We start from the raw sequence: 27,075 nt of genomic DNA, 5'->3' as shown, positions 1-27,075 counted from the left end.
GCCAAGCCTGTTCCTCCTTTTACAGCAGTTTAAACTGGCTGATTCTCTGGCGGACGATCACGTGACCACTGCAGCTTATCATACTGGTCCTACAGGCACAGACAGCAGACACGGGCCACTCCACAGTGGGGAGATGAGAGACGAGGACTTGCTTCCATCATGAGACAGAAAACCCTGCAAAGATCCAGATCTCCAAAGACGCAGCCCTGTACCTGTTCCTCAAGCCCTCAACCCAGCTAGACCTGGGGATGGTTGGTTTGGTTCTGGAGGAGCCTGTGAGAAGGGCTATCTATGTCTTCTTCCTCACTGGGCCCTTACGCAGGAAGACAAGGGACTGGATGGGGGGCTCAGCTGGAGAAAGAGGTAACAGGATAGGAGAGGGGTGGTGGCTCACGGGTAAGGCAGTCCCAGTGCAAGGAAGCAGGGGTCAGTTGGTAGCTCATAGAGAGGGGGGCCCCACTGGGGAAGGAGGGTGGGCTGGGAGCTGGGGCAGGGCCTGACCTCTTGTAGGCAGAGTGGTCATTCTTGACGCTGCACTTCATGTTCTTCAGCTCGTCCAGGACAGCGAACATGTTGATGAACTTGCCCAAGGTCAGCAGGTAGGCCTCGGACACAAAGTCCTTCCTGCGCTCGGCATGGCACAGTCGCTTCACCTCGCTGCAGAAGCGCTCGATGGCCTTGCGCTGCGGGCAGGCCAGAGATGGGTGAGGCCTGAGGGTCCCAGGGGACAGGGTTCGGGCAACCCGGGATTTGAATCAGAGCTCCACGTTTAGAGGAGGTGAAGGGGCCAGAAGGCCTTTCTCCCCTCTCCTGCCCCGAACACTCACCTAGGTGCACCAGTGTGTAAAGTACCTGGAGGGAGGGACCATCGGTCTTCTCACCCAGGGTATGTGGACACTCAAAACACACTTGACCTGTCCCAGAAATCCTGACCCCTGCATCCTGAAGAGTGGGGGCCTTTTCCAGTGTCCTGACCCGACCAGCCCTGCCCCTCACCTGGAAGTACATGAACTTCATGAGCTTGGTGACCTCAGGCTCCAGCACCTCCACTGTCTTCTCATAGATCTCCACACGGTTGGGCTGCTCATTGCACTTGACCTGTAGGGAGGGGCTTTCAGAGTCCTGGTTTGCCAGGCAGTCCTGGCCCATACCTGCTTTCTCATAAATACGGCCTGTTACGTTCTCCAATGCACCTCACCTAGGACGAGATGTGACGTGGTGACCCCAGGGAAAGGAGGTGGGGTGCTGGCTGGGTCTGAACAGGAAGGGCAGGGTCCCCAGAACAGAACGTCCTCACTTCCTCTGCTCTGTGTCCTGACTGTAGCAACGCCCCTCGAGCAAGGTCTCCCTACTTCAGTCTTCCTGCCCGTACCTGGTGGGGCCCCTCCAGACACTAAGTGGAGGAAAACACTCTGTCCACTGCTCTGGAGGGGTCTAGGCAAAGCGCCCGGCCTCACTTGGGCCAACACAGGCCAACGTGAGATGCACCTGCCAGAAGCTGACCCCCGCCCCACAGTGGTGTGAACATTGGAACAACATCTGGCTGGATTGGCCAACCGGGAAAGGGTGAGGAAGGGAAGCACAAGGACATTCTTGACCCTGATGTTTAGAGAGTCATAAGAGCGGCAGCAAGAAGCTAGACACCCCGGGGTCCATGAGGACAGAGGTGTTGTGAAATGTGGTGCAGCCACACGGTATCAGCACGTGTCTGTTAGAAGTGTGAGATGGAGCAATGTGAGCAGATGTGAACAGGGTGGCCGCAAACTGACCAAGCTGCAAGGAAGTACGTGCAGTTCCATCCCATGAAACTCTGTGTGTGTGTGTGTGTGTGTGTGTGTGTGTCCATCTATAATATAGGTATAGAAAGCATGGGTACAAAACAAACCATTACTAGCAGTTACCACCAGGGACTCTAATCAGAGGCAGGCAGAGGCATAGTCTGTGTTTATACACCTGTGACTTGTAGAATCTGTTACACAAGGGGGCCCATTAATTATATGCTGATGATCATGATGGTGAAAATAGTATCTGTACGTGTCAACAGGAAAAAGTCAGTAATGAAGAATTAAATGGAGAGGAAAAAAGCAAGAGGTAGAACAGTATAAATAAGAAATGGTGTACTTTTGTTAAGTGATAATAATTTACCAAATAATGGTCATTGTTTGAGGAAAAAGATCTCGAAGAGCAAGCAGCAGTGTGTATGGTGGTTAGGCTTTGGCAGGAGGTGGGTTTGGGGGCGGTGGTGTTAAGGTTTGGGGGTGGTGGTGTTGAGGGATGATGTCTTGCTTTTTTATTTTCTACCTCTCTGTGATGGTCTGGGTGCTGTGCTATTGTGTTAGGCAGGAGACTGGGGAGTGAGGCTCAGGAAATTCCTTGATACTGGGCACTAAATTGGGCTGAGGCCAAGTCATTACAAAGTAGAAGTGGCATTTTCTCCCCTGGAGATGCCAGACCAGCTGATAGCTTTGATAGAGACTGTCCCTGTCTCTAAGAAGAGACCCCCTCCCCAATATATACTTTATTTTTTAAAGGTTTATTTATTTATTCATACAAGAACTGATGGACAGGGGTGCAGGAGGCTAGAGGTACAGGGGGCAAGAGGATTCACCAGAGACAGAGTGGGGAGCAGATGAGGTGGATTGACTGAAATACACTGCTGAGGGGAGCAGCGGGCGAGACAAGATAGGCCTGCTGCCATGTGGGTCACATCCCTGGCCGGGAGGTGAACTCATGCTGCAGTAGCTTCAGATTGCTTCATAGTGCTGATGCTTAACCCCTTGCGCTACCAGGGGGGCCCAACCCAATACATACTGTAGATGAAAAAAAGTTTTCACCACTAACAAATCCTCTAGGTTAAAAACCCTGTAGGCTAATGACATGGATTCATCATGAAGAGGTCACAGACATGAGGAGATCATGACTTTGGGAAATGGAGTGACCTCATGGAAGGAAGAGCAGAGAAGGGACCCAGCCTTAGAGAAATGCTGGGTTAAAACTGCTTAAATAAAGCCTCCCCCTGTTTCTCGGGGAGCAGCCTATGGTGTCCCTGATGCTGACTCCCTTATGCTGAATTGCAGAGGCTGGAACAAATTCTTGCTTGGCATCTGCAGGATTAGAGTTATTGTTTTTATTTCTCAGAGAACTCAAGAACCCAGACTCCAGTAACACTGTTAACACGCACCTTTTGAAATAACATAAATTGTGCAAGTAATTTTTAAGTCATGGTCAGTGTTACAGGAAGTTCTTGAATGTCTCAGCATCCGCCTTGAATAAGAGGTCTTGCTTTACTCCCCTCTGTGGCAGCAGCTTAGCTCTGGGTGGGGGTGGGGTGGAGGGTGGTAGGGCCCCCTGGAGGACAGGCATTATGGGGAAGGAAGCACAGGCTCACCTGGGGGATGGCTCGGGAACAGCTGCGCCAGGTGTACAGCATGACCGCGTACTCATGTCCTTCCTCCAGCATTTCGTTCTGAAAAGCAAAACACACTCAACAGTCTTTCTCAACAAACCCCCAAATCCTCAGGACTCCTCAGGGACCAGCAGCCTCCAGCATCGCCTGGGGGACTTAATTGCAGAGTCTCTAAAAAACTAAAAATGGATATACAAGATGCGCCAGCAACCTCCCTCTGAGGCATCGATCTGAAGAACACGAAGCCATCAACTCAAAAAATTACAAGCTCAACATAGTTTCTTGCACGTTATTTACAGTAGCTGGGACATGGAAGCAGCCTAAGTGCCCACTGACAGGACTGGATCAAGAAGATGTGGTCTATCCACACCATGGAATGCTATTCAGCCATAGGGAAAGACGAAATGTTGCCATTCACAGCAAAATGGAAGGAGCAAGACAAATTTTGGGTAATTTCACATATATGAATTAAAAATGCATATGAACAGGTGAAATGAAGCAATTACAAACTAGTGGACACTGATAACCAAAGTGAGGTATCTGAGGTTACGGTGGGGGGAGAAATTCTCCACACAGACATCTGTCAAATGACAATGATGGTAACAACAAAGAATTTTATGAACATTTAATTAAATACACACACACACGCATGCACACACATGCACACATGCATACACACACAATGCTGAGTAACCCATAAAGCGAGTTAAGAGGATAACTAGGTAAAGGTGGCCTGGCAGTTTCTCCAAAGGTTAACACAGAATTACTGTAAGAGCCAGCAATTGCACTCCTAGATATAAACCTGAGAGAAATGAAAACAAATCCATGCAGAAACTTGCTCTTTGTTATAGCAGCATTATTTGTAGGAGTCAAAGAGGGAGAATGCGGAGGAAAAGAAAGTGCAAAATCTTAGCTCCCTTCCTATGCTGTGGAATGGGAATCTGCACTTCAATAAAATCCCCTGGAGACTTGCACTCCCAGTTGCACGAAAGTCTGAGAAGCACTAGCTTACACCCAAGGGCTCCGCCAACAGGCACGCTGTTCAAACAGGAGGATGGCTGCCTTAGAAAGGAGGCAGATCTATTTGTTCCCACAGCAAAAAGTGTCCCAGATTGACTCTTGGCAAGAAAATAAGCAAGTAGTAAAAGACCGTGCACAGCAGAGAGGCTACTAAACCCCACCAAGCGCACTGGTGATGAAAGTATGTTACTGTGTGTTGAAAAGCACTGGGAGGGCTGCTCACCTGGCTGTGGACAGCAATGTCTCCGTGGAGGTACCGGGGGCTTCACCTTGTCTGTCCTATAACCCGATCGACCATGTTTGCATTTTTCCACACGCCCATGTTACTATTCCATAAGCATGAAAATGACTAAGATCAACTTTTAAAAATAACATGGAGCAGATGGCAAAGCCCACAGCAGCATGAACATGAACGTGGATCCGAACGGTGCAGTGATGACTCACGTCACCCGCTCAGTGGGCTGTGGAAAGAGCCCCCACTCGGGGCCAAATACCTGGGCTCCAAGCCCTTTTCAGCACTTTGTAGCCCCTCGTCCTTCAGTAAATCACTTAACCTAAAATTCTCCACGCAGACATCTGTCAAATGACAATGATGGTAACAACAAAGAATTTTATGAACATTTAATTAAACACACACACATGCACGTACACATGCACACACACACAATGCTGAGTAACCCATAAAGTTAGTTAAGAGGATAACTAGGTAAAGGTGGCCTGACAGTTTCTGAAAATGTTAACACAGAATTACTGTTACCGGCAACTGCACTCCTAGATACAAACCTGAGAGAAATGATAACAAATCCATGCAGAAACTTGCTCTTAGTTATAGCAGCATTAATTTGTAAGGAGTCAAAAAGGGGAAAGAGCCCCAATATCCAGGAGCTGATGGATAAATGAAGTGGCCGTGCACATGCTGGGAGGGCATTCCTCCAGAAAGGGGATGGCGTGCCGGCCCTGCTGCCATGTGGACGGACCTTGAAAATGAAGTGATGAACAGAAGAAGCCAGAAAAACAGGCCACCTGTCACATGGCCCGTTGAGATGAAATGTCCAGAACAGAAATCTGAAGAAACTGAGGGTGGATTAGTGTTTTCCAGGAAGCAAGGGAAGAGAGGTGCTGCTGAGAAATCCCTGCCAATGAATTTGGGGTTGATTTTTGTGATGAAAGTGAGACATCGGGTGATTATATAACATTGTGAATATATTAACAAAACCCAGAATTGCAGCCTTTAAATGGTAAAATTTATGTTATGTGAAACATACATAAAAAAATACAAGAATAAATAGACCATCTCTTCTTGTGAACGTTTGTATTGATTTAAAAATGAACCTGTGCTGGCTGATTTTTACTTTCAAGCATACTATTTCCTAATGTCTTTCTAACACAAGACCTGATTTAATCTGGAGATTATTACTTTTTATAGTTTTGTTTTCAACAGCAAAGATCACTGACAAGACATTTTCCACTTTTAATTTATACAACTTTTAAATTTTTTTTCTTTTTTTTAAGATTTTTTTCTATATTCCCCATAAAATTACACCCCCCTTATTTTGACCCCAATCCCTCCTCTCCCTGCCACCCCCCTATAATGTGTCTCTGGTTTATAGTTGCTTTTTGATTTTTATTTTTTCTTTATTATAGTTATTCTTTTTCCTGGTCCCTTCTTAAGGTTTTCTAGATTCCTGCTATGAGTGAGACCATCTGGTATTTTTCTTTTTCTTTCTGGCTTATTTCGCTGAGCATGATCCCTTCCATCTCCATTCATGTTGCTGCAAATTGCATGAGTTTATCTTTTTTGATTGCTGAGTAATATTCCATTGTGTATCTATTAATTTAGAGAACTTTTGAAATCATGAACATGCTACCCTAGAGAGCTAACCTGTGAGTCTCCATTCTCAGTTGCTTCAGGACACATGTCAAAAAAGAAAAGTGACAGAGGCGCAGGGCACACATGTATACTGATCAGTGAATGTCCCCGAGGAGGTGTGAGTACTGCCCCTCTCATCAGTGAGGGTTTACTGAGTAGGCAGATTTCTGTGCTAGGAGCTAGGACAGGGCAGAGGAGAAAATGTGTAGACAGCCCAGCTGGCCACCACCCATGTTTGTGTCTGATAATACCTGGAAGAGAGCAGTCAGGAGGGGGTGGTGGCAAGAAACCTGGTGATTTGAGTTCTGGTCCTGGCTCTTTTTGGAGCCACCTTTTAACTTAAAACATCAGGTTTCTTGTTTGGAGGCCAAGAGTTCTAAATCAATGTTCTAAATCAATGGTCCTCAACCCTGAAGGCATATGAAATTTGAAAAATTTGAAAACTTACAGGCCCTAGGCTGGGCCCTAGCAGAACAACATCACCTTCCCCGGGGAGGGACCCAAGCAGTGTGGGTTGGGATGTTCTTCAGGGGATTCTGATGTGCAGCCACGGACGGAGCTAGGAGCTAAGACTTTGCAAGTTTAGGACTCCAACCCAACATAAGCCCAGCTTCAATTTCATAGCTGCCAGTGACAGATGGTATCTCAGCAAACTTTGCAAACTCAGCCTCCGTCTCACCCCTAGCAAAGAGCCCTCGGCTGTTCCACATACTTAGTCAAATGCTTGTTTTCTGCATTTTCTCCTTCTCTTTTCTCTGCCCATCTGTCTTTTGGGAGATTCACCTTGTCCAAGGGGTGGACAGGAAAAACACATGAAGCTGAACATCTAACAATGCCACTTGGCTGTTGCAAAGAGACTCTAGAAAAAGATTTAGTCAGGTACGAGGTGGAAATGGTGAGTGAAATGAAGCTTGTTTTTCTTTGGGAGACCTTATCCCTGAATGTTAATAGGACAGCATTTCCTGCGCCAACACCACTCCTGATCCCCAGAACCTGTGAATGTAACAGCCTATGCAGCAAAAGGGACTTAGCTAACTTGAGGAGGCTCCTAATGACCCTACTAACTACCCTTATTCCTGCACTAGCTGGTGGGTCCAATGTGATGACAAGGGTCCCCAGAAAGAGGGGACAGGAGTTTCACAGAAGGAGATGCTAGGAAGGAGCAAGACTTGGAGCCACATGATTGCTGGCTGGAAGGGTAATCTGAGCCACTGAATGTGGCAGCCTCTTGAAACTGGGAAAAGGAAGGAAACCAATTCTCCTCCGTGGACCAAGAGAGGGATGCATCCTGCCAACACCTTGGTTTTAACCCTGTGAGTCCCATGTCAGATTCTCATTGAAAGAACTGTAATCAAATACTTCTGTATTATCTTAAGCCAATAATTTGTGATCCTCTCTTACAGTAGCAGTAGAAAATTAATGCAATCACCCCTCTAAACCAGCTCCACGACTGACTCCTCTGTGGGCGTCCCTGAGCTGGTGTTCCAGGAACCCATAGTCAGTGCAGTTTCTGTGGCATCTGCTTCAGCCCCAAGCTGATGGCTGAGCCAGGGCATTAACCTCCAGGTTCTCTCATACAGTTTGTCCTGCTATCCCGAAGTAGAACATTTTCGATTTGGTATGATTTGGTAGATTAATTTGGGGGTCTGGGAGCACTCCACATGTCTAAATACAAGATAATAGTGTTCTCAGACCCCAAAATAACCTGCTGGTTCATAACAAAAAGGAACAGTCTACTTTTGGATAGTGGAGGAAGCCTGTATGCATACCCATTTAGCCTTCATTCAGTTTTTTATTCCTCCGCTGTAAATAACTAATGGTCTTGCCCTATTCATTCACCTCGTTTCAATTTATTCTGCACATAACCTCATTCTACACATAACTGAGAAATGAAACATATTCCCCAAGCGGAGCTCTGTTTAAATCTCTTCCCTGCTTTAACATTTTCCATTCTTTCCAATTTTTTGATTAAATGAATGAAAGCCCTCTGCTGGAACTGAACTGTTTCCTCTTCCCCATGTGCATGTGTGGAAGCCTTGACCCTCCCAGTCCCTCAGAATGTGACTGTCATTTGGAGAGAGGGTGTTTAAAGAGGTGACTAAGTTATAACAAGGCCCCTAGGTGGGCCTCCCCCACTTGGAGCAGTTTTCTAAGAAGAGGAAATCTGGACCCACAGAGACACTGAGAACATGAAGAGAAAAGAGCATGTGAGGACATCTGCAAGCTACATAGAGGCCTCAGCAGACGCCAGAGCTGCTGATACCTTGATCTTGAACTCCCAGTCTCTTGAGCTGGGAGAAAATAAATTTGTTATTTAAGCCACCTGGTCTGTGTTATTTTGTTATGGCAGTTTGAGCCAACTAACACACACCCCATGTGCATGGAGGTTTACCTAATCTTCCATAAATCCACAGACAATTTCCCTGTGTGTGCCTTATTGTCCAAACCCATAGGCTCCCTGAACATTTCTGCATTCATGCCTTTGCTCATGCTGGCTCCCCAGCTGATCTGTCTCCCTATCTCAACACTGACAGGCAAATCCTAATTCTGTGAAAAGGCAAGTACAGTGGAGAGAGACCAGCGCTGGGAATCAAAAGCCCCAGATTCCAGGCTCTACCAGTGATTTGCCGGTGGTAGGATCATGAGTAACTTTGCTATGAACCTCTCCTGATCTCATTTTTTCCATCCCTAAAGTGGGTATAATATTTATAAGTTGCAGGGCTATTATTGTAAGGCTCCATTGAGATCATGAATGAGAATACCTTCCATATTTTAAAGTACCATATATGTGGTTATACTGGGTACACACACACACACACACACACACACACACACACACACACACACACACTATAAAGCACTATGTTTATAGTATATCTATGACAGTGTCACTCTCCAACGAGGCCTCTCAAATGCCATTTCCTTCATCCAGCTTTCTCTGACCCTTTCAAGGCCCCTGAACCTTGACCTTCTATGACATTTACCCTAAACTTTGTGCATTTTCATCTGTCTGCAGGGTATTGTCTAGGTTTGTAGTCAGAGACAGCTGGCTTTAGATCCATTGCTGTTTGGCAGCAGGTCTCTTGAGTGAGTTGTCTGGCTTCATTTCCCCATCTGTAAAATGGGTATTGTAACAGCCTGTCTCACAGGGTTGGAGTGAGGATTTATAGAGACAGTGCATTCAGAACACCTGCACACAAGTGTCAGTAAATGGGCAGCTTGTCTATTTCCCATGGCTCAGTGAGACTCGACACTTTCTTTGTCCTGGCACACCTGCCCATTGCTCAGCACAGTGTCTGCAGGTGCCAAAGCATGAACACTCTGGGTACCATAAGCCAGGTTTTAGAACATAACAGAGGGGAGACAGGCCCAATAAGGCATGGGCAGAGGCTGTGAAGGAGGAATCTGGATTGTTCAAATGTTAGCTTTGTGTGAGAATAAAGTGAAGGAAGGGGATGTTCCCTCCCAGATGGTCAGACACCTGACCCCAGAGACACTGAACCCACCTATGAAGGATCTAGGCCATCAGGTCCCTCAAGTTGAGAATGTGTTATTCCAAAGCTTTGTCCCTTTTTTGAGAAACTTTTTGCTTTGCCCAAGAGACAAAAGTTCATAGCTAATCATTGATAAAGGACAAGACAGGGCAGGCTCTAACCCAGAAAGCTATCCACACTTGGAGTGTGGATAAAGCTGGGCTGGAAGGTGAGTGGGATTTACAAAGCTGGAAGGTAGAGGAATAGCATGCCCCGAGGCACAGAGAGGGCCAGGGCCAGGCATGGACAGCTGAGGAGATGGGTTCAACTGCAGCAAAGGTTCTCGGAAGAGCTGAGGACAAGTCCTTGCAGGCAGGTGAGGGGGTGGGGAGGGGGATGCTGCCCTCAGCCTCTCCAGCCCAGCAGGGTCCCAGGAACTTACCATGCTGGAGTGCACCGTGGCCTGCTCGATGTACCTTGCGATGCCCGTGACAAAGGCATTCCTATCCTCGAAGTTGGTGTCAAAGTTCGCCTGTGGGAATTACAGGACAGGACCATTTGCTGGTGAAATGGGTCCAAGGTGGCTGAGTGTCCAGCAAACTACAAATGCCTCCAGGTCTCTGTGGAAACCTGTCTCCATCCCAGCCCCTCATCTTCCCACCAAGACCCCAATGGGATTGGCATTGGGCCTGCATCTGTTTCCTGTAGTAGCTGATGGGGACCCCAGAGGAACCTTGGAGCAGAGACTGAAATAATGCAGCCAAAATACAACAGCTGTCAAAAATTAGGGTGCACATTGCCTTCTGACAGCAGCTGCAAAAACGCTCACCTGAGGGTGGAGACACACATACAAGGATAATAACCGCAGTGTTCTTTATGCTAGAAAAAACTGGAAATTGCCCAAATGTCCATTAACAGTTAAAAGATAAATAAATAGGGCCTCCCCAGTGGTGCAGTGGTTGAGCGCCACGCTGTGAAGCTGTCTGCAGCCTCTGCAGCGCCGGTTTGATTCCCCGCTGGCCAGGGAGAACCCCGCAAGGCGGAGAAGACCTCTCCTGCCTTGCCCGCTGCGCCCCTCAGCAGTGTCTTCAGTCCGTCTGCCTGTTCTGCTCCACGCTCTGGCTCTGGTGAATTCTCTCACCCTTCTGCGCTTCTGACCTGTATCCCAGTTCTTGTATAAAATAAAATAAATAAATCTTTTAAAAAAAGATAAATAAATAATAATATAACTATACACTGGACTTAAAGTACTATGTGGTAGTAGAAACATAATAAAAATGTAGCCTTGTAGCATCATCAGGGAAAATGATCCATAATAAATTTTGCATTAAAAAAAGCCAAAACACTGAGAGCACTAAATAGAATTCTTTTTGAAAAATGCATATATGCAAATACATATATATAAATTAATTAATTCAAAGGGTGTGTTTCTACATATGTGCATATACATACATAGTAACTGGGAAATTTTTTTGTGCTATACTTTCCTATATTGCTTGCAATGCCAAAAGATATTTACATCATTAAAAATTGAATCTGGGTTAAAAAATGTGACTAAACCAAGTTTATGAGTTCAACCTTCAAGGTATATGCTTAATAATCTAATCATTAAAAAATTAAAAATATATTATGTAGTTCTCTTTAGTCTCACTTAGCAGTCCAAGAACTTTTGAAAGGTCAAACACACTAAACAACATTGCCAGGCTTTCCCTGACCAGGAGGTGTTTGCACGGTGGACTCCGTGGCTCTGACACCCTGGTGGGAGCTGGTGCACAGAAATCCAATCTGCTTCTCAGGATCTTGTCTCTCTTCTCTCGAGCAAAAAACAAAAAAGCATGGCTGGCTCCCTGAACCATCCGCGGCTGTGGGGTGTTAAGTGCTCTTCTCACATACATGAAGGGAAAGTAATTACCCAGGCAGGCTCTAGGGGTTTCTAAATGGCAATATTTAATTCATGAGGTCAAGGGTGCCAAGACCTGGGTCAGTGCTGCAGCAAGAACAGCCAGGATGGTATTTGGGGTCAGGATGGAGCAACACGCCTTCCCTGGGGAAGGGACACAGCCTGTGCATGCTGACTAGCTAATCCTGCCGACTCTCAGCTCCACCAGGGCACTGGGACTCCATCAGCTCTCGACCTTTCACCTGGGGGATGCAGATCTCTCCTCCCCTCTGCCTGCAGGGCAGAGCTCCCAGTACCCCGGAAGAGTTACCTGGTACATGATGGAGGAAGGTGGCGGCTCGATGCATGGCTGCTGGTCAGGCAGAGGCAGCTCTTCCAGCAGGTCCACGTTGGACAGGGCATCCTCCAGGGTGACATGGGTGGTCATGGCTGAGCTTTCCTATTTCGCGCTGGGGGCAGGAAGAGAGAACAAGGGAAGTTCTGCAGCTGCCAGGCCTTTCTCTCAATATCACCAGGTCCAGGCTCCTCCTGGAGACTTGAGGGAGGGATGAACATGCACTGAGGCCACACTGGCTCCGCTTGCTTCCGGGCTCAGCCTGCACCTGATATTTGTGCAGTGCTTTTATATCTGCTCTCTCTGGGCTGAGCCTGACCAGAAGTCGCATGGCCAACATGGCAGGTGGCATTGCCCCTGAGGCTCAGGGAAGGTAGGGACACCCACACAACCACAGCAACCCAGGACAAAGGACCTCACAGGGTGCCTGATGCCAGAACATGGGCCGAGGCTGGCTGCCTGCCATTTGTTCTCCATGAGGACACCATCAGTTCCATTCTTAAATGATAGCACAGCACAATGTCCATGATTGTGACAGCCAAACTCTTCAAAATGACACCAGAACATAGGTTCTATGAGTTAATACAGCTGGGATGAAGAGTGCAGGTGCCACAAAATTAACCTTATTTACAACAATGGAAGAGCCACCATCTTCCTTGGCCTGGGTATGTGCTGGGAACTGCACCAAGAAAATCTGCCCTAAGTGGACCTCTTGTGTCTCAGGGGCTGTGGAGGGCATGGTTGCCATGATGACTTTGCAGGCAGTGAAGCTGAAGGGGTCTGAACAGCATGATTATCCAATTCGAGTTCACTGCTATTTTAAGAACTCAGCACCCTGCACACAGAATACTCATTCTTTTCCAAGCATATGTGAAATGTTGATAAAAAATCATTGTGGTTTAGGCTATCAAAGGCTCCTATAAGCTTCCCCAATATGAGTTCCCAGACGTGACATTCATTGATCATTGTGCTGCAGAATTAGAAATCAGTAATACAAATTATAGCTCCAAAAAAAAAAAAAACCCCTCCACACCTATGAAAATGTATAAAAACACTCTTCAAGGTTATTTCAGCAAAAGAGGACTTCAAAGAGAAACGATCAAATATTTAGAACTGGACGATAAGAGAGCTTGTGTAAATATTTTAAATAAACAGGAGAAAATAAGAAAGTGGAACTGAATTGCCCCTTAAAGATGGAAAGACTAAAAATCAATCCAAAAAATGAGAATGTGGGGACTGAGGATGACAAAAGCAGAAGTAAATGAAAACAAAAAGCAAAGCAAAACAGGACCACAGCAGACTAGGTGAACAAAAATGTAAGAACTGTTTGAAGATTAATAATTATCATCATTAGCCAACCCTTCATCACAAAAGGAGGTAAAGGAAATAGAAGCCTGTCCCCCCACGCCCAGGGAGGGTGACATTGATGGGGGAGGGGCCCAGCTCAGAAGGGCAGATCAGGGCCAGTGGTGAACTGCTCCTCTCACTTCACGGGGTTCTTACACCTTCCTGTGGCGCGTGCACCATGGCAACAGGAAACCACATGTAGCGAGGGCACAGGGGGCTCCGCAGGCGCCAGCCTGATGGGTGGTTTCAGGCCCTTCTCTGCACCTCTGCTTGCTCTTCTCTCTCTCCCCTGAATTCTAAGGGTGGCAGCCAGTTAGTTCTACAGCCAAACCAGTTAGTTCTACAGTTCTACCAACCCACCAAAGAGATCACCCTCTTTCTTACACTCAGTCCATTTTGCTAAAGGGGTTAATGATTTTGTAAGCCATGATGAACTGCCCTTCCTCCCCCACTTCCCCACTCTGACTCCTACCTGTAAGGTTTGTCACTTCTTCACTTGATCTTAGCCAAAAGGCTGAGAAGCGATTCTGTCACTTCTTTTACTATCACCTGGCTTTCTGGTGGGCTTGGGGACACACCACAACTCATTTACAAGAATAATGCGCAAATCATACCCTTGCACTTCCTTAAAGAGAATCAGTAGGCGAACAACATACAAAGCCAGTAAATTAGGAGTTTTTATGAATGTTAATGCAATATTTCTTTTCTCCTTATAAATAAATACAGCATCTCTATTGGATTTCTGTGTTTGTAGATCAGTCACTGCCTCAGGGAGAGGGAAATCAGACATTTTTTTAACTCATGTGAAGGAAGTCACTGCCAAGTCCACATCAATAAGAAAGAGGAAAAAAAAAACATTCTGGAAATAGGTATACATGAAAAGAAGCCCGTTTCTGGCTCAAGTGTCCTGCTTGTAACTCAAACTTCCAAATGATAATAATTCTCTATATTCCATCCATGACCATGTGATCATTTAGTCACTTTGGAAGAGACATGAATAAAACATTTAAAAGTAAACAGTGTTCTGGGAGCAGCGTTCTTGAGACTCGGCAGCAACCTCATTCATTTAAACTCAGCATCAGACAAACTGATGCTCAGTGGCCAGGCTCCTCTGAGAGAAGAAGCAGCACACTAGGCTTACATCATAGTCTTCTGGGGAGGGTGTCAGGGACCCCTGGCTGGATGACTGCAGCGTCTGAGCAAAGGGGGTGGGCCCCACAGATACAAAATCTTTAGGGAAGCAGTCAACTACCCACACCCTGTTCTCTGCACACGAATGACGGGCATGGTCCTTTTTTCCCTTTGACATCCTAGGAGGAAAATGAACAAGGAAGATATTTTTCCTGACAAGGGCAGTAGGCTGGGTACAGTGGGTAAGCATGAGCTTTGGGTTCAAACCCACCCTCTGCCATGACTAGCTATTGAAGCAGAAGCATGTCACTGAACCAGCGCCTTGGCCTCAGTTTCCTTATCTCAAAAAGGCTGATAATTAACAGCCCTCCCTAGGTGTTCTATCCTGAGGCTTACATAACAGCAAGGCACATGGAATGCTTAGCACTGCAGCTGGCAGCAAATGAGCATTCTGGAAATGTTGGCTAGCCTGGAGGCCTCTTTTTAATAGAGTGAATGAAACATAGCACAGTCCTGCAGAAAAGGAAGGCATTCGACCGATGCCCTCCTTCCTCCACGCTCTAGATGTTCCATATTGATTTGCTCAGTCACAAGAACCCGCAAGTTCAAGAGGGCGGGAGTTAGTTTTGCTGTTTTTCAGAGGAGGACGTGGTGTCCCTGAGAAGTGAAACTGTCATTCACGGGCCCATGGCCAGCCGGGGTTGAGTGAGGGAGAAGCAGAGACCATGACCCCCAGTTCTGTGCCCTTTGCTCTAGACCACGCCTACTTCTGTACCTTTTGAAAGGTACAAGCACTTGACTTGTTCTTTTTCCTCCACTTGGCTGCCTTTCCTTCCTCAGGAAGAACGAGGCTGTGCCAAGCACAAAGATGAGGTAACTGTCACCTTCAGGTGTCAGGAATGTCAAGAGACCAGGAAATATGGTTGCTGTCTGTGAGTGTCTTTGGCTAGACAGCAACTCATTTTTTTTTAAATTTTATATATATATATATATACATAATATATATATACACTTATCTGTATATTTATCTATACAAATGAAATACTATAAGTAAATATGTAAATGAACATAGAAATATATGTGATGTGCAAATAAGTATATATAAATATATACATAAATTAAAAGGATACTGTCTCCATTAAATACATTTTTGAAAGATTTATTATTTTATTTATGCATGTAAGAACTAAGGTAAATGCCAGAGGTGCAGGGGTGGGCTAAGAGGATTGACCAGAGACAGAACGGGGAGCAGACAGGAAGATCTACTGAAATAGACTGCTGAGGGGAGCAGAGGGCGAGACAGGAGAGAGGTCTGCGCCATGTGGGTCAGCTCCCTGGCCTGATCAAACTCATGACCCAGTGGCTGCCTATAGCTTGATAGTGCTGAGACTTTAACCCCTGCACCACCAGGGGGGCCCTAAACACATTTGGTTTTTTAGCAGCATTTCACTAACAAGGCAAGGCCCAGAGAAGGAATTTGGAGGATACCCCGCCTTTCTCTTAGGGGTGTTCGCTGGGCATGCTAGGAGGCTGTGTGGGGACAGAAGTTTGCTGAGACAGGCTGTGGCTCCATAGAGTCCTTTTTCCACATCTCCCAGGGGTAGGGCCAAGCAGGGACACAGTCACGCGTGCCCCCAAATGGAGCATGTAGCTTATTTTGAGCAGGTGGGGAAGAGGTGGCCTGGTTTTACAGAAATGTTTTACATATCCAAGCCCACCAGTGCCACCAGGAGCTACCGTTAGAAAACTCTTTGTACCAATTGGTAAACTAGAGCCACAAGTGAGAAGGGGCCTGAAAGCTGAGAGCAGTGAGCCCCAGATGTCACCTGGATAGAAGAGAGCTCTAGAGGAGGAGCGTCGACACAGGACACTCCTGTGCGGTTCCCCCAATATCACCTATACCATACGGGCCAACAAACACTTGCCAGAAAGCTCCAGAGCTGAAGACCTAAAGAAATAGTTACCTCCTTAGGAAGCATTTCTGCCCACCCCACCCAACTGAATCCACCCTCTCCTTTGGTCCTCAGTGTGCCCAGGATGGCCCATCTTTCATGGCACCGATGATACTTCATTACATGGTTTACCTTGTCTTCTCTCCTGCCCTAAATGATAAACTCCAAACATGCAGGAAATATGTCTACTTCACGCCAACTCTTGCACAGAGCTGAGCACATGTTTGTATCTAAATAAAGATTTGTTTGATGAATGGAAGATCCATTAGAACATGGGGTGTGGGTAGCATCCAACATCATCTCACCTCCACCGCTGCTGTGTTCTCCAGCTTTACAATGCTGACCTGGCCCCACCATCCTGTGCACGACACTGAAGATGTCACCGTCTCAGTACCACTTTCCTTGTCTTTGACAGGAGGAATAAAGCTAGTTCCCACCTCAGACTTTGAAAACAAAATGATCCCTGTAAAGTGCTCAAAGTTAGTTACCCAACAAAACCTAGTCCAGCAACTTAGAAAAGGATTAAAAACCCTGGCCAAGTGAGAGTCATCCCAGGAATGTCACATAGTTTAACATTAACATCTGAAAACCTAATGATGTGAGAAGCTACAATGAGGAAAGCAGAGGAAAGGACAAAAACCACACCATACATGCAGAAAAACATCTGACAAAAACTCATCCTTTTGTGATTAAAAAAAAAAAAATCAACAAAGTAGGTACAGAATGAAATTTCTCAACCTGATAAAGGGCGGCTACAAGGTCCTGTCCTACCTCTCCACCCCCAAAATATATAGTTAATATCAGGCTTAGTGGTGAAAGACTGATTTTCCCGTAAGTTCAGGAATGAGACAAAGAGGTTTGCTCTTTCCTTGTCTAGTCAACATTGTACTGAAGATTCCAGCCAGAATATTCAGGCAAGAAAAAGAAATAAAGATTAGAATAATTAGAAAGGAAAAAGTACAACTAACTCTGTTTGTAGATGATATGGTCTTGTATATATAAACTCTTCCAAAAAATCTACTAGAGGCCTCCCTGGTGGCGCAAGGGGTTAAGACACAACCTATGAAGCTGTCCGCAGCCTCCGTAGCACGTGTTTGATCCCCCAGCTGGCCAGGAAGCAACTCACATGGCACAGCAGACCTCTCCTGGCTTACCCGCTGCTCCCCTCAGCAGTGTACTTCGATCAATCTGCCTGTTCTGATCCCCTCTCTGTCTCTGGTGAATCCTGTCACCCCCCACACCTCTGGCCTGTGCCCCAGCTCTTGTATGCATAAATAAATGAATCTTTAAAACAAAAATCTACTAGAAATTATTAGAATGCATAAATAAGTTAAGCAGAATACAAAAATCAATTATATCACTATACATTATTTGTGCACAATCAAACTGAAATCAAGAAAACAATTCTATTTACAATATCAAAAAGGATACAATGCTTAGAAATACATTTAACAAAAAAAAGCACAAAATGTATTCTCTGAGAACTACAAGATGCTATTGTAGAAGAACACACCAATGAAATACCCAAATAAATGGGAAAAAAAAAACAAATTAAAAAAAAAGCTATCCCCACAGTCACAGATTGGAAGACTTAATATTAATTTAGATGGCAATACTCCCCCAAATTGATCTACAGAGTCAACACAATAATCTTTAGCAAAATCCCAGCTAACTTCTTTGCAGAAATCGACAAGCTGACTCCAAAATTCAGATAGAAATTTAAGGAACCCACCAAGGAAAGCCAAGCTAATTCTGAAAAAGAACAATGTTGGAGAACTTTTACTTTCTGTTCACAATTTACGAGGCTACAGTCATCAAAACAGTGTGTATGAGGATAGACAAGGAGATCAATGGAACAGAAATGAGAATCAGAAATAACCCTCACAGTTATGGTCAACTGATTTTGGACAAGGACAACAAGACAACTCAGTGGGGAAAAGAATATGCTTTCAACCAATGGTGCTGGAACAACTGGATTCAAAAGAAAGACAGTTAGAGCTCTATCTCACACCAGATAAGGAATTAACCCAAAATGGATCACAGACATGTGTGTAAGAGCTGAAACTATAAAATTTAGGTGAAAACATAGAAGCAAATCTTTGTGAACTTGAGACATGTAATGACACCAATAGCACAAGCAACAAAACAAAAAACAAACTTGACAACTGGCCTCCCTAGTGGTACAGGGGTTAAAGTCTCAACACCATCAAGCTATTGCCAGCCACTGCAATGTGAGCTTGATCCCCAGCCAGGGAGCTACCCACATGGCTCAACAGGCCTCTCCTGTCTCGCCCACTGCTCCCCTCAGCAGTATATTTCAGTAGATCTGTCTGTTCTGCTCCCTTCTCTGTCTCTGATGAATCTTCTCACTTCCAGCATCTCTGGCCTAGATCCCAGTTCTTGTACACATAAATAAATTTTACAAATCTTAAAAAAAAAAAAAAACTTGACATCAAAATTAAATTAAAAACATTTGTACTTCCAAGGACATCACCAAGAAAGTGAAAAGATAATCCACATAATAGCAGAAAGTATTAGAAAATCATAAACTTGCTAAGTATGTCAAATATGTATTAGAATTAAACATTCGATAATAAAAATCAAATGACCCAATTTTTAAAATGGGCAAAGCAGTTGAAAATCTCTCCAAGGAAGAAATACAATGACCAATAAGCACATATAAAGTCACTAGGGGACTAAAAATCAAAATTACAATCCTATACCATTTTACGTCCATTGCAATGGGGACAATCAAAAAGACAGATTAAGTGTTAGTGAGGACGTGAAATTGCTGGTAGGAGTATAAGATGGTGTCATACTTTGGAAATCATCTGTTCCTCAAATTTTTAAACATCGAAGTGCCATCTGACCCTGCAATTCCACTGGATATATTCGCACAAGAAATGAAAATACAGGTCCACACGAGGACTTGGAAGTTCACAGTAGCTTTATTTGTAATTGCCAAAACCCAAAAGCCTATCAGCTGGCAAATGAAACATCAGAACATGGGGTGTCCATACAAGGAAATATCATCCTATAAAAAGGAATGGAGTATGCACACACGCTAAAGATCATCAAGTTTGGAAATATGATGCTAAATGAAGGAAACATAGTGTACTTTTAAAATAATGTCCAGAATCGACACATCTGTGGGGACATAAAGTAGATGAGCAGGGGAGGGAGGAAATAGATGGTGTTGCTGAGGCACAGAGGCTTCTTTTGGGTGATGAGAAGGCTATGAAATTGATGAGGATGCTGGCGCATGCCCCTGTGAATATACTAAACACGACTGAATGGTATCCCTAAATGGATGCATAGTCTATGCATTCTGTTACGCTAAAGCTGTCACCAAAGAGCGCTACTATTTGTATGACTGTTTTGGGGAAACTTTGGGCATGCATGACAGAAGCAGGGGTGCTACAGAGAGACAGAGCTGAAGCAGACCTGGGAGCTTGGGGAATGTGAGGAGTAAGATGATCCCTGACAGAAGAGACAGAAGGAGAGGAAAAGACAGCAGGAGACATACCCACCACCCCTTGAAGCAGCCCCTGGATCGTGGGGTGACCTGGGCCAACTTGGGGTGGGGCCCAAACCAGGCCTCTCCGCGTTGTGTCTGTTTCTGTTGCTCCGCTATGGCTAGGTGCTGGCCTGCCCCAGGAGGGGGTGGTGCTCTCAGACCAAGACCTCCAAGCAGGAGGGAGGGCCTTAAGGGTGTAGAAGAAGAACAAGAACCTCTCCTTCTATCTCAGCTCTCTTTGTACAATGAAGAAACTGAGGCTGAGGGTTGAGTGTGACTTCTTCAAGGTCAAGGGCCCTGGGCTAGTTAGGGGCAGAGCTGCAGAGAAAGAGAGAGGGAGAGAGGGAGGGAGGGAGAGAGAGAGGAAGACAGAGAGAGAGAGAGAGAGAGAGAGAGGAGAAGAGAATATTTTAATTCTGCTGTAAAACAGCCATGTGAGAAAGGAAATTCAATCCAAGGACATTATTTCTCTGTTGTGATGAGCATTTACACGTCTTAATAATGCAAATGCTTTCAACACAGTTTAGGTTTGAACACAGCTCTTGCTATATTGGGAAATGGAGGCAGGGGAGGGAGGGGGATGGTGTAAGAAAACGAAATCTTCACCCATCACAGCAGGAAGTAAACAGACAACGTACAGAACAGATAAATCAAGAAACAGCAGGGTAGCGCATCATCCAGAGATCTGGGGGCAGTTCCTGGCAGAGACCAAGTCAAACTCGTGTCCTCAGTGGGGCGGAGGCACTGGAGGTTGGTTAGGGGCCCGTTAGGAGTCTTTCAGTACGGTTTGATTATTTTAAGCCTTCCTGTATGGCTTTGATCAGAACGTTGAAATTTAAACAACAGCCCTCCTTGCTGGCAGTTCAGGCCTCTGGCCAGTCCAGGGCACAGAGTAAGGTAGCCTGACTCATACAGGTCCCCGGCAAGGGGTCTTCTGGGATCAGAGATCTGACACCTGCAGCACGTCCTGAGGTCAGGGAAGAAAGTCCAAGTGGGCCTGCACGTGGTCCCTGGGGAAGGCCCGCCTCCTGTGTGCAGCACAGAAGGGCTCGCCGTTTTACTCAGTTGCTTCCTGTGTCAGGGTGGAGGTGCCTTTGGTAGATAACCAACCATCTCCAGAGAGGGAAGGTCATGCCTCCTAGGTGGCTAGAGGATGTGACCCTGTAACAGGGTGGTCCCCAGGAAAAGGGGAGGTTCCAGACCACCCTGTTACAACCCCACTGCCACACCAGGGTCATTATATCTAGAGAGAGCAGCTGCCTCTCAGGCCCCACTAAAACTCAGAAAAGGGGGCCTCCCCGGTGCGCAGCGGTTGAGTGCTGGGCTGCGAAGCTGCCCTCAGCCTCTGCAGCGCCGGCTCAATCCCCGGCCACCGGTGAGGGTGGCCACATGGTACGCGGACCTCTCCTGCCGCCCGCTGCTCCCCTCAGCAGTGTACTTCGGTCCTTTTGCCTGCTCTGCTCCCCGCTCTGGCTCTGGTGAATTCTCTCACCCTCCCGTGCTTCGGACTGTACCCAGAGCTTGTATAAATAAATAAATAAATCTTTTTAAAAAAAAGAAAAGAAAAAACTCAGAAAAGGAAGCAGCTGCCTTGTGGTAGAGGGAGAGAACACCTCACCTGGGCTACAGGCTGGGAACATGAACCTCAACTTCATCTATGGGAAATGGCAACTGGAGTGGGGCTCAGTCTGAAGGATGCCTCGGGCTGGAAGTCAGGCTGTCACTCACCCCGAAAGGGCAAGGTGTCCTGTCTGCAAAGTGGAGGTTGGCCTGGGCCTGCTTCCGGTTCCCAGTCACAAGGTCAAGATCTCCCTGGGGAAAGGTGTGGTAGGCACCCTAGACTAACAACCTTTAGGCAGGAAGGTTTGCAAATGAGGGGCTTTGTATTATGAAGGAGGGAGGGTTCACAATCCTCCCACCACATCATTGTTCTGTTCTTCTCTCTACCCCAGTGGGAGAAAATAGGGTGGTGCTGGGGAGGGCACTGCTGTGGGGGTGATGTGTGGAGTGTGGGAAGAATCATTGGGTTTGAGCCTCTCTGAGGGCCCTTCCAACTTGCAAGCCAATGACTGTGACTCTAGATGCGACAGCCAAAGGCTTCCTTACATACCACACTGGCAGCATGGATTAGTTCCCAAGGCCAAAATTCTGCCCAAGGCCATTCTTACTTTTGCTCAAATCATCTATCCAACTCTAATTCACTGTCCTCATCCCTTCTGAACCCTTGACGCCTGATCATGGTGAAGGCCCCATTCAAGATAGGCCCTCCATCATGCAGGTCTGATTGGTAACCCCCATCCCAATCTCCATTTCTCGAGATTCCTACAGCATCACGGTCTGCAGACAGTGTTTCCTACTCCATTACTAAATGCTTCATTACTCATGAATTCTCTGGGCTCCAAACAAGGCAGGAATACTCATCTTTTTTGGAGAGGGGAAGGGAGGCTGGACCCAAAGAACCCATATGAGGTTGGACACTTACCAGACATTACTTGCTCAGTAATATTTCTGGAATAGTTTGTTGAATGCATAAACCAACAGTTAAAACCCATGTCTGCTGGCTAAAAAATAGGACATCATGGTCCTCTAAGGTACCCTAAGTAAGTCAGAATCTAGGGAGACTGATTTAGAAAATTCTTCCAGTTTCCACCTCAAGCCATAGAAAGCAGAACTTCACTTCTCTGCCCCTTAAGAAGGGATAGCATTGGGGTTGGTGGCTGACCTCTAGTTTTGAATTCTTACCTTTCCTCTGATACCTTGCCAAAATCGGTCCCAAGGTATCACATTTTAAGAGCTCAAATTGAGACTCATTCTTGGATGTCTGTCACTTAACCATGAGTTACCCAGTGCTTTCTAAGAGGGTCACTTGTGGATTCACCCCAATGTCAGCTGGGCCTTCACTGACATGACACCATCCTCTCATTCATCCCTGATGATTTCTTATTTCACCCACACAAACAGCTGCTGCAAGCTTCAGGAAGCCTCCTGAACTTCCCTAACCAGCCCGCCACCTTTCCTTTCTGCAGAAGATGTCATCTTCTGCCTTATCTAGAGCATCTTCTTCCTTACTGTGCACAACACCCCTCCATTCCATGGGGAGAGGAAAACCTGAGCTCAGGGCTCTCAGGCAAACTAATGATGCAGACAAGAAACCCAAGGCCTCTGGATGAGGTCATCGCTGGGCTTGCCCAGGCATCTCTCTAGGTCATGTTCACCTGTCTCCCTCCAGGCACTGTTCCTGAGTTGCCATCGGTCTATCAAAATGCCACTGAGCCAGAAGGGTCCCTGCAAGAAATTCTGTCTGAATCCCAGCCCTGCTTCTCTAAACAATTTCTCTCTGCACCCATTTCCTTTTCTTCTCTGCTGCCAGAGTACAAGAAGGGAGGCCTGAAGGGTGGTGCTTTGGGGCCTAATTACACAACTGACAGCTATGACCAAGAAGCCAGTGTCCACACCGCATGCTGAGAGGTGTTCTGAGTGAATTCCAGTGTCTTTGTATAGACAAAGTCTGGAGAGGTCTGGACCACCTCTGGTGACCACAGAGAGCTTTTCAGTTCCCTATTGGCTTGACGGTATATACAGGGCACAGATTTGTCTTCCTAGATGGACACCCAAAATATAATGAATAAATGGTTCCTTTAGGCATGGGGAGTAGCTACCCAGAGGAGCCACGTGCTCGGGAGCCTTCTTGTCTCCGTCTCCACGGGAGACTGGGAGGTTCAGACATGATCTCATCTGGGCTCCTGTGGTGGCAGGCAGGTAACCAGCTGGGCAGGCTGCTCTCCCTGCCCACTGCTGAAAGCTAGAGAGGTCGCAGCTGGTTTAAAGGGATATGGCCAGTCAGGGATGCATCCCGGATCCTGTCTGGCTACCACTCTGGTGTTCAGGCAGCAAAGCGCACCCTCGATGTTTTTGGTTGGTTGCAAAATTCTGAATGCACAGGAGGAAGAGGTTCCACCTGACCTCTGTTGCATGTTGAAATGTGAGAACTTGCTCTGTGTCCCAGCTCAGCACTTCCCTTCCCTTCTCTCTCCTGCTCATGTCATACATGCTTTCAGGATCTACCCGAAAGCACCTCCACCAGTCACTCTCAGGGACAATGCCCATCACTTTTTCCTCTGCCAGCTTTTTGCAGGTAAACAGGGAGTGGGGTTCTTGGTCACAGAGACCAACTCCCCTGGGCAAAGCAGAACCCAGAAAGGCTCTGGAGGTAGAGGGGTCAGTCTGAGCTATGGGATGACCATACAGAAGAGCCACATTCTCAAAGACTATGCAAAAAATCCAAGACAACAAGAAATATAAAAATGTAACCGTACTTACTATGTGCTGGAAACTGTCATTAGCATTTTCCAGCACCCTCATTTAATAAGAACATGGATGGAGCATGTGCTGGCTGTCCCCCCTGCGCTGGGCTCCCAGCACTGCCCCTGGTCCCACCTGACTAACACAGGGACCATTCCTGGACCCTGGACGTGGCTTTGCTCCCCAGGATGCCAAGACTCCAATGAGATGACTGATGGCTGGCTTCATCAACTACAAGTGAATAATTAATACTTGCCAGGAAAGAAACACACTCTTTGTTATGGTGGCCACGTGAGGCTACAAAAGGCCATTTTGTGAAGCTCTTGGTGGAACCCTCTGTGAGCATACAGGCGGCCCCTCCGATAGGGGCTCTGTTCTCCAGTGGCCCTTCCCAATGTTAATTAGCTGGGGGCCTATTCATCCCCTACTTGGGCTTGCCAGTCAGTGACAGCAGCAGGGGGGCCCACAAATGCAGGAGAGAGCAAGATTTATCACAGGGGACATGGATTGCTCCCATGAGGCCCACTCTTAGTTTTTAAGTTCACATCCACTTCCTTCTCTAGACCAACTTCTGTGATTTGAGTAAAACTCTCCCATCCTCCTGTATTTGATCCTTGATGCCCTATTCTTGGCCTAATGCCTCCAGCAAGTTTGTCCTTTTCTATCTCAAGCAGGACCTGAACAAGGCAGGCTAGGGTGCCCACAGAACTGGTCAGAACTGGCTGGGGAAAATAATAAAGCAGCTTAGTGAACAGAGAGCTAATGGCCCAGGCTCAGGGCACACACAAGCCACAGGCGCTGGCTGGTAAGCACAAGGCTCTTCTTGTGGCTGAGGAGCTGCCCTGGCAGATGTCTGCCTGAAAGTTTCACCTCCCCCATGTGGACACTGGGAGCCCCATAGATGCCTTTTAGAGACAGTAGCCCCTAACCCCCGCCCCCCCCCCCCCACGCCTTTGGTTTTCTTCCCTTCAGGCCAAAACTGCCCCTGCAAACAGCACAGCTGACAGCTGCAAGGGTCAGTTCTTTCAGGGAGCTGCTCCCCCAAACACTACCCAACCAACTTGCCACTTACATACAGCCAATTGCCTGAAATTCCACCATTTGCAATGGAAATATTTTAACAGAAAGCTTTGGTTCCCGTTAGAATACATTCATTCTCGCCTGTTAACTTCCAGGTCAGACAGACTAGGGCACCTGTTCTGGGATGACAGTGAGGAATTTTTTAGCTCTGAGGATAACAAGATCACCAGCTCCTTTCCTGAAGGATTTTGACATGGGAGATTGGGGGAGTCCTGGGGCCCTTCATGGAAGTAGAAACTCAAAGAGGTTTAATTTGGAAGGTGGGGCGTCCACCTTGAAGGCTCTCCCATCTGCTCAGGGCTGCTGTCCTCCAACATCTGTGACTACCACAGCCATCAGGCGTGGCCTGGGTGCCCAAGAGGAAAACAGGACCCACTGCCCTAATGTAAACACAAGTAGGAGACAGAGGAGGAGCCTGCAGGACCAGCCCTCTTTCTATCACACCTCATGCCCGCAGGACTGCTGGCTGTTCCTGCCCAGGCCATGAGTGCACATCCAGGAATGTGCCCCTACTTGGCCTGGCTGGAAGGGGAGTGGATGGCCAGTAAGCCCTGGGTGGTATTATTGGAAACTGGGCAAGCAAAGGCCAAATCAGGTTCCCGGGGCTGGGGAGGGCCCCAGGGCACTACCAGTGTCCTTCCCATCGCTTTTCTCCCAACAGAGACCCACAGGCCTGTGGAGCCACGCAACCCACCCCCACACCCCAGACAGACAGCCTTAGGCAGACTGTGCCCATGGAGGGTAAGCTGTGCCCATGGAGGAGGAGCAGAAGGCACCACGGACAGGTAGGCACCTTCCTAGTTCCGCACAGCTCCGGAACACCCAACCTTTTCCCGGGGGAGTTAGCCAGCGCTTCCCCTTCCCCCTACCCCACGCCCGCCTCCCCGCCCCCAACCAGCGGGCGCTGAAAGCTGCCGGCGTAGGCCAGAGGCTTCCAAGCGGGTCAGCCGAGCCACCTCTCCATTTCAGCCCCGCAGCCCCCACGTCGCCGCGGCGCCCCAGCCCCACCCATCTCCGACCGCCGAAGGGCGCCGGGAGTCCGAGGCGCCGCGGGGTGGGCAGGGGCGGCTGCAGCCGGCACGGGGGGTGATGGTGGCCGCGGCGCTGCATTCTCTGCGCCAAGAGGTTGTTGCCGCCCGGCCGCGGCCGCTGCAGGTGTCTCAGACTCAGATTCTCGCCGCCTCCTCCGGGCTGGGAGGCGACGGCCCAGGCCGCGCACCTGCTGCAGCGGCCGCTGCGCCCCCGCCCCGCCGCGCGTCGGGGTCCCCCAGCCGGGGTCCGGGCCCGGGCGGGCCTGGCGCTCAGCCTTCCCCGGCTTCCGGGGGCCGCGCTGACCAGGGCGCCCCCGGCGAGCTAAAAGGGGCGCCCGCCCCTCCGCATCCTCACGGCCCTGCGCGCCCCCCGCAGCACCCCAGTTCCCGGTGGCCCCGGACCGGAGGGCGCCGCTTACCTGGGTCTGCGGCAGGTCCGGGGAGCCGCCCGAGGCGTCGCAGGCCCCGCGCCCGGGCGCAGGATGCTCTGCCAGTCAGCTCCGCGCGGCCCCCGCGGCCGGGCCCTGCGCCCCGCCCCCGCCCCCGCCCCGCCCCCCGACTCGCCCCGCCCCCGCCCCGGGCCCGGCCCCGCCCCCGCCACTGCCGCTGTCACACAAAGAGGAAATGGCTGCGGCCAGGGGCTCCCCGTGCACCCCTCAGCGCAGCCCGAGCATCCCCGGCCGGCTCCCCGGGTCCCCTCCCAGGACTGCCA

The 27,075-nt window shown here is 48.0% G+C and overlaps 1 protein-coding gene across 2 annotated transcripts in view; it reads right to left on the bottom strand.

Annotated features, from left to right (window-relative positions):
• The window catches only part of CYFIP2 (cytoplasmic FMR1 interacting protein 2), a 110,533-nt gene extending 83,666 nt beyond the window's left edge, over positions 1-26,867 (bottom strand). Inside the window, exons 1-6 of one of the 2 annotated variants that reach the window (XM_037501026.2) lie at positions 26,783-26,867; positions 11,980-12,118; positions 10,212-10,301; positions 3,389-3,466; positions 997-1,098; positions 502-683 (exon numbers count right to left, since the gene is read on the bottom strand). In XM_037501026.2, the coding sequence (XP_037356923.1) occupies positions 502-683; positions 997-1,098; positions 3,389-3,466; positions 10,212-10,301; positions 11,980-12,096 (569 nt within the window). In that variant the 5' untranslated portion in view covers positions 12,097-12,118; positions 26,783-26,867. The remainder of the gene's footprint in view (positions 1-501; positions 684-996; positions 1,099-3,388; positions 3,467-10,211; positions 10,302-11,979; positions 12,119-26,782) is intronic. The other variant, XM_054691835.1, reaches the window with a different exon arrangement.
• Positions 26,868-27,075: the final 208 nt, after the last annotated feature.

This window comes from Talpa occidentalis, unplaced genomic scaffold, assembly GCF_014898055.3.
Source record: "Talpa occidentalis isolate TD23 unplaced genomic scaffold, MPIMG_talOcc4v2.1 talOcc4.9, whole genome shotgun sequence".
Classification (NCBI taxonomy): domain Eukaryota; kingdom Metazoa; phylum Chordata; class Mammalia; order Eulipotyphla; family Talpidae; genus Talpa; species Talpa occidentalis.
The sequence above is the reverse complement of the archived record's forward strand: the minus strand, read 5'-3'. Positions and strand labels throughout refer to the sequence as shown.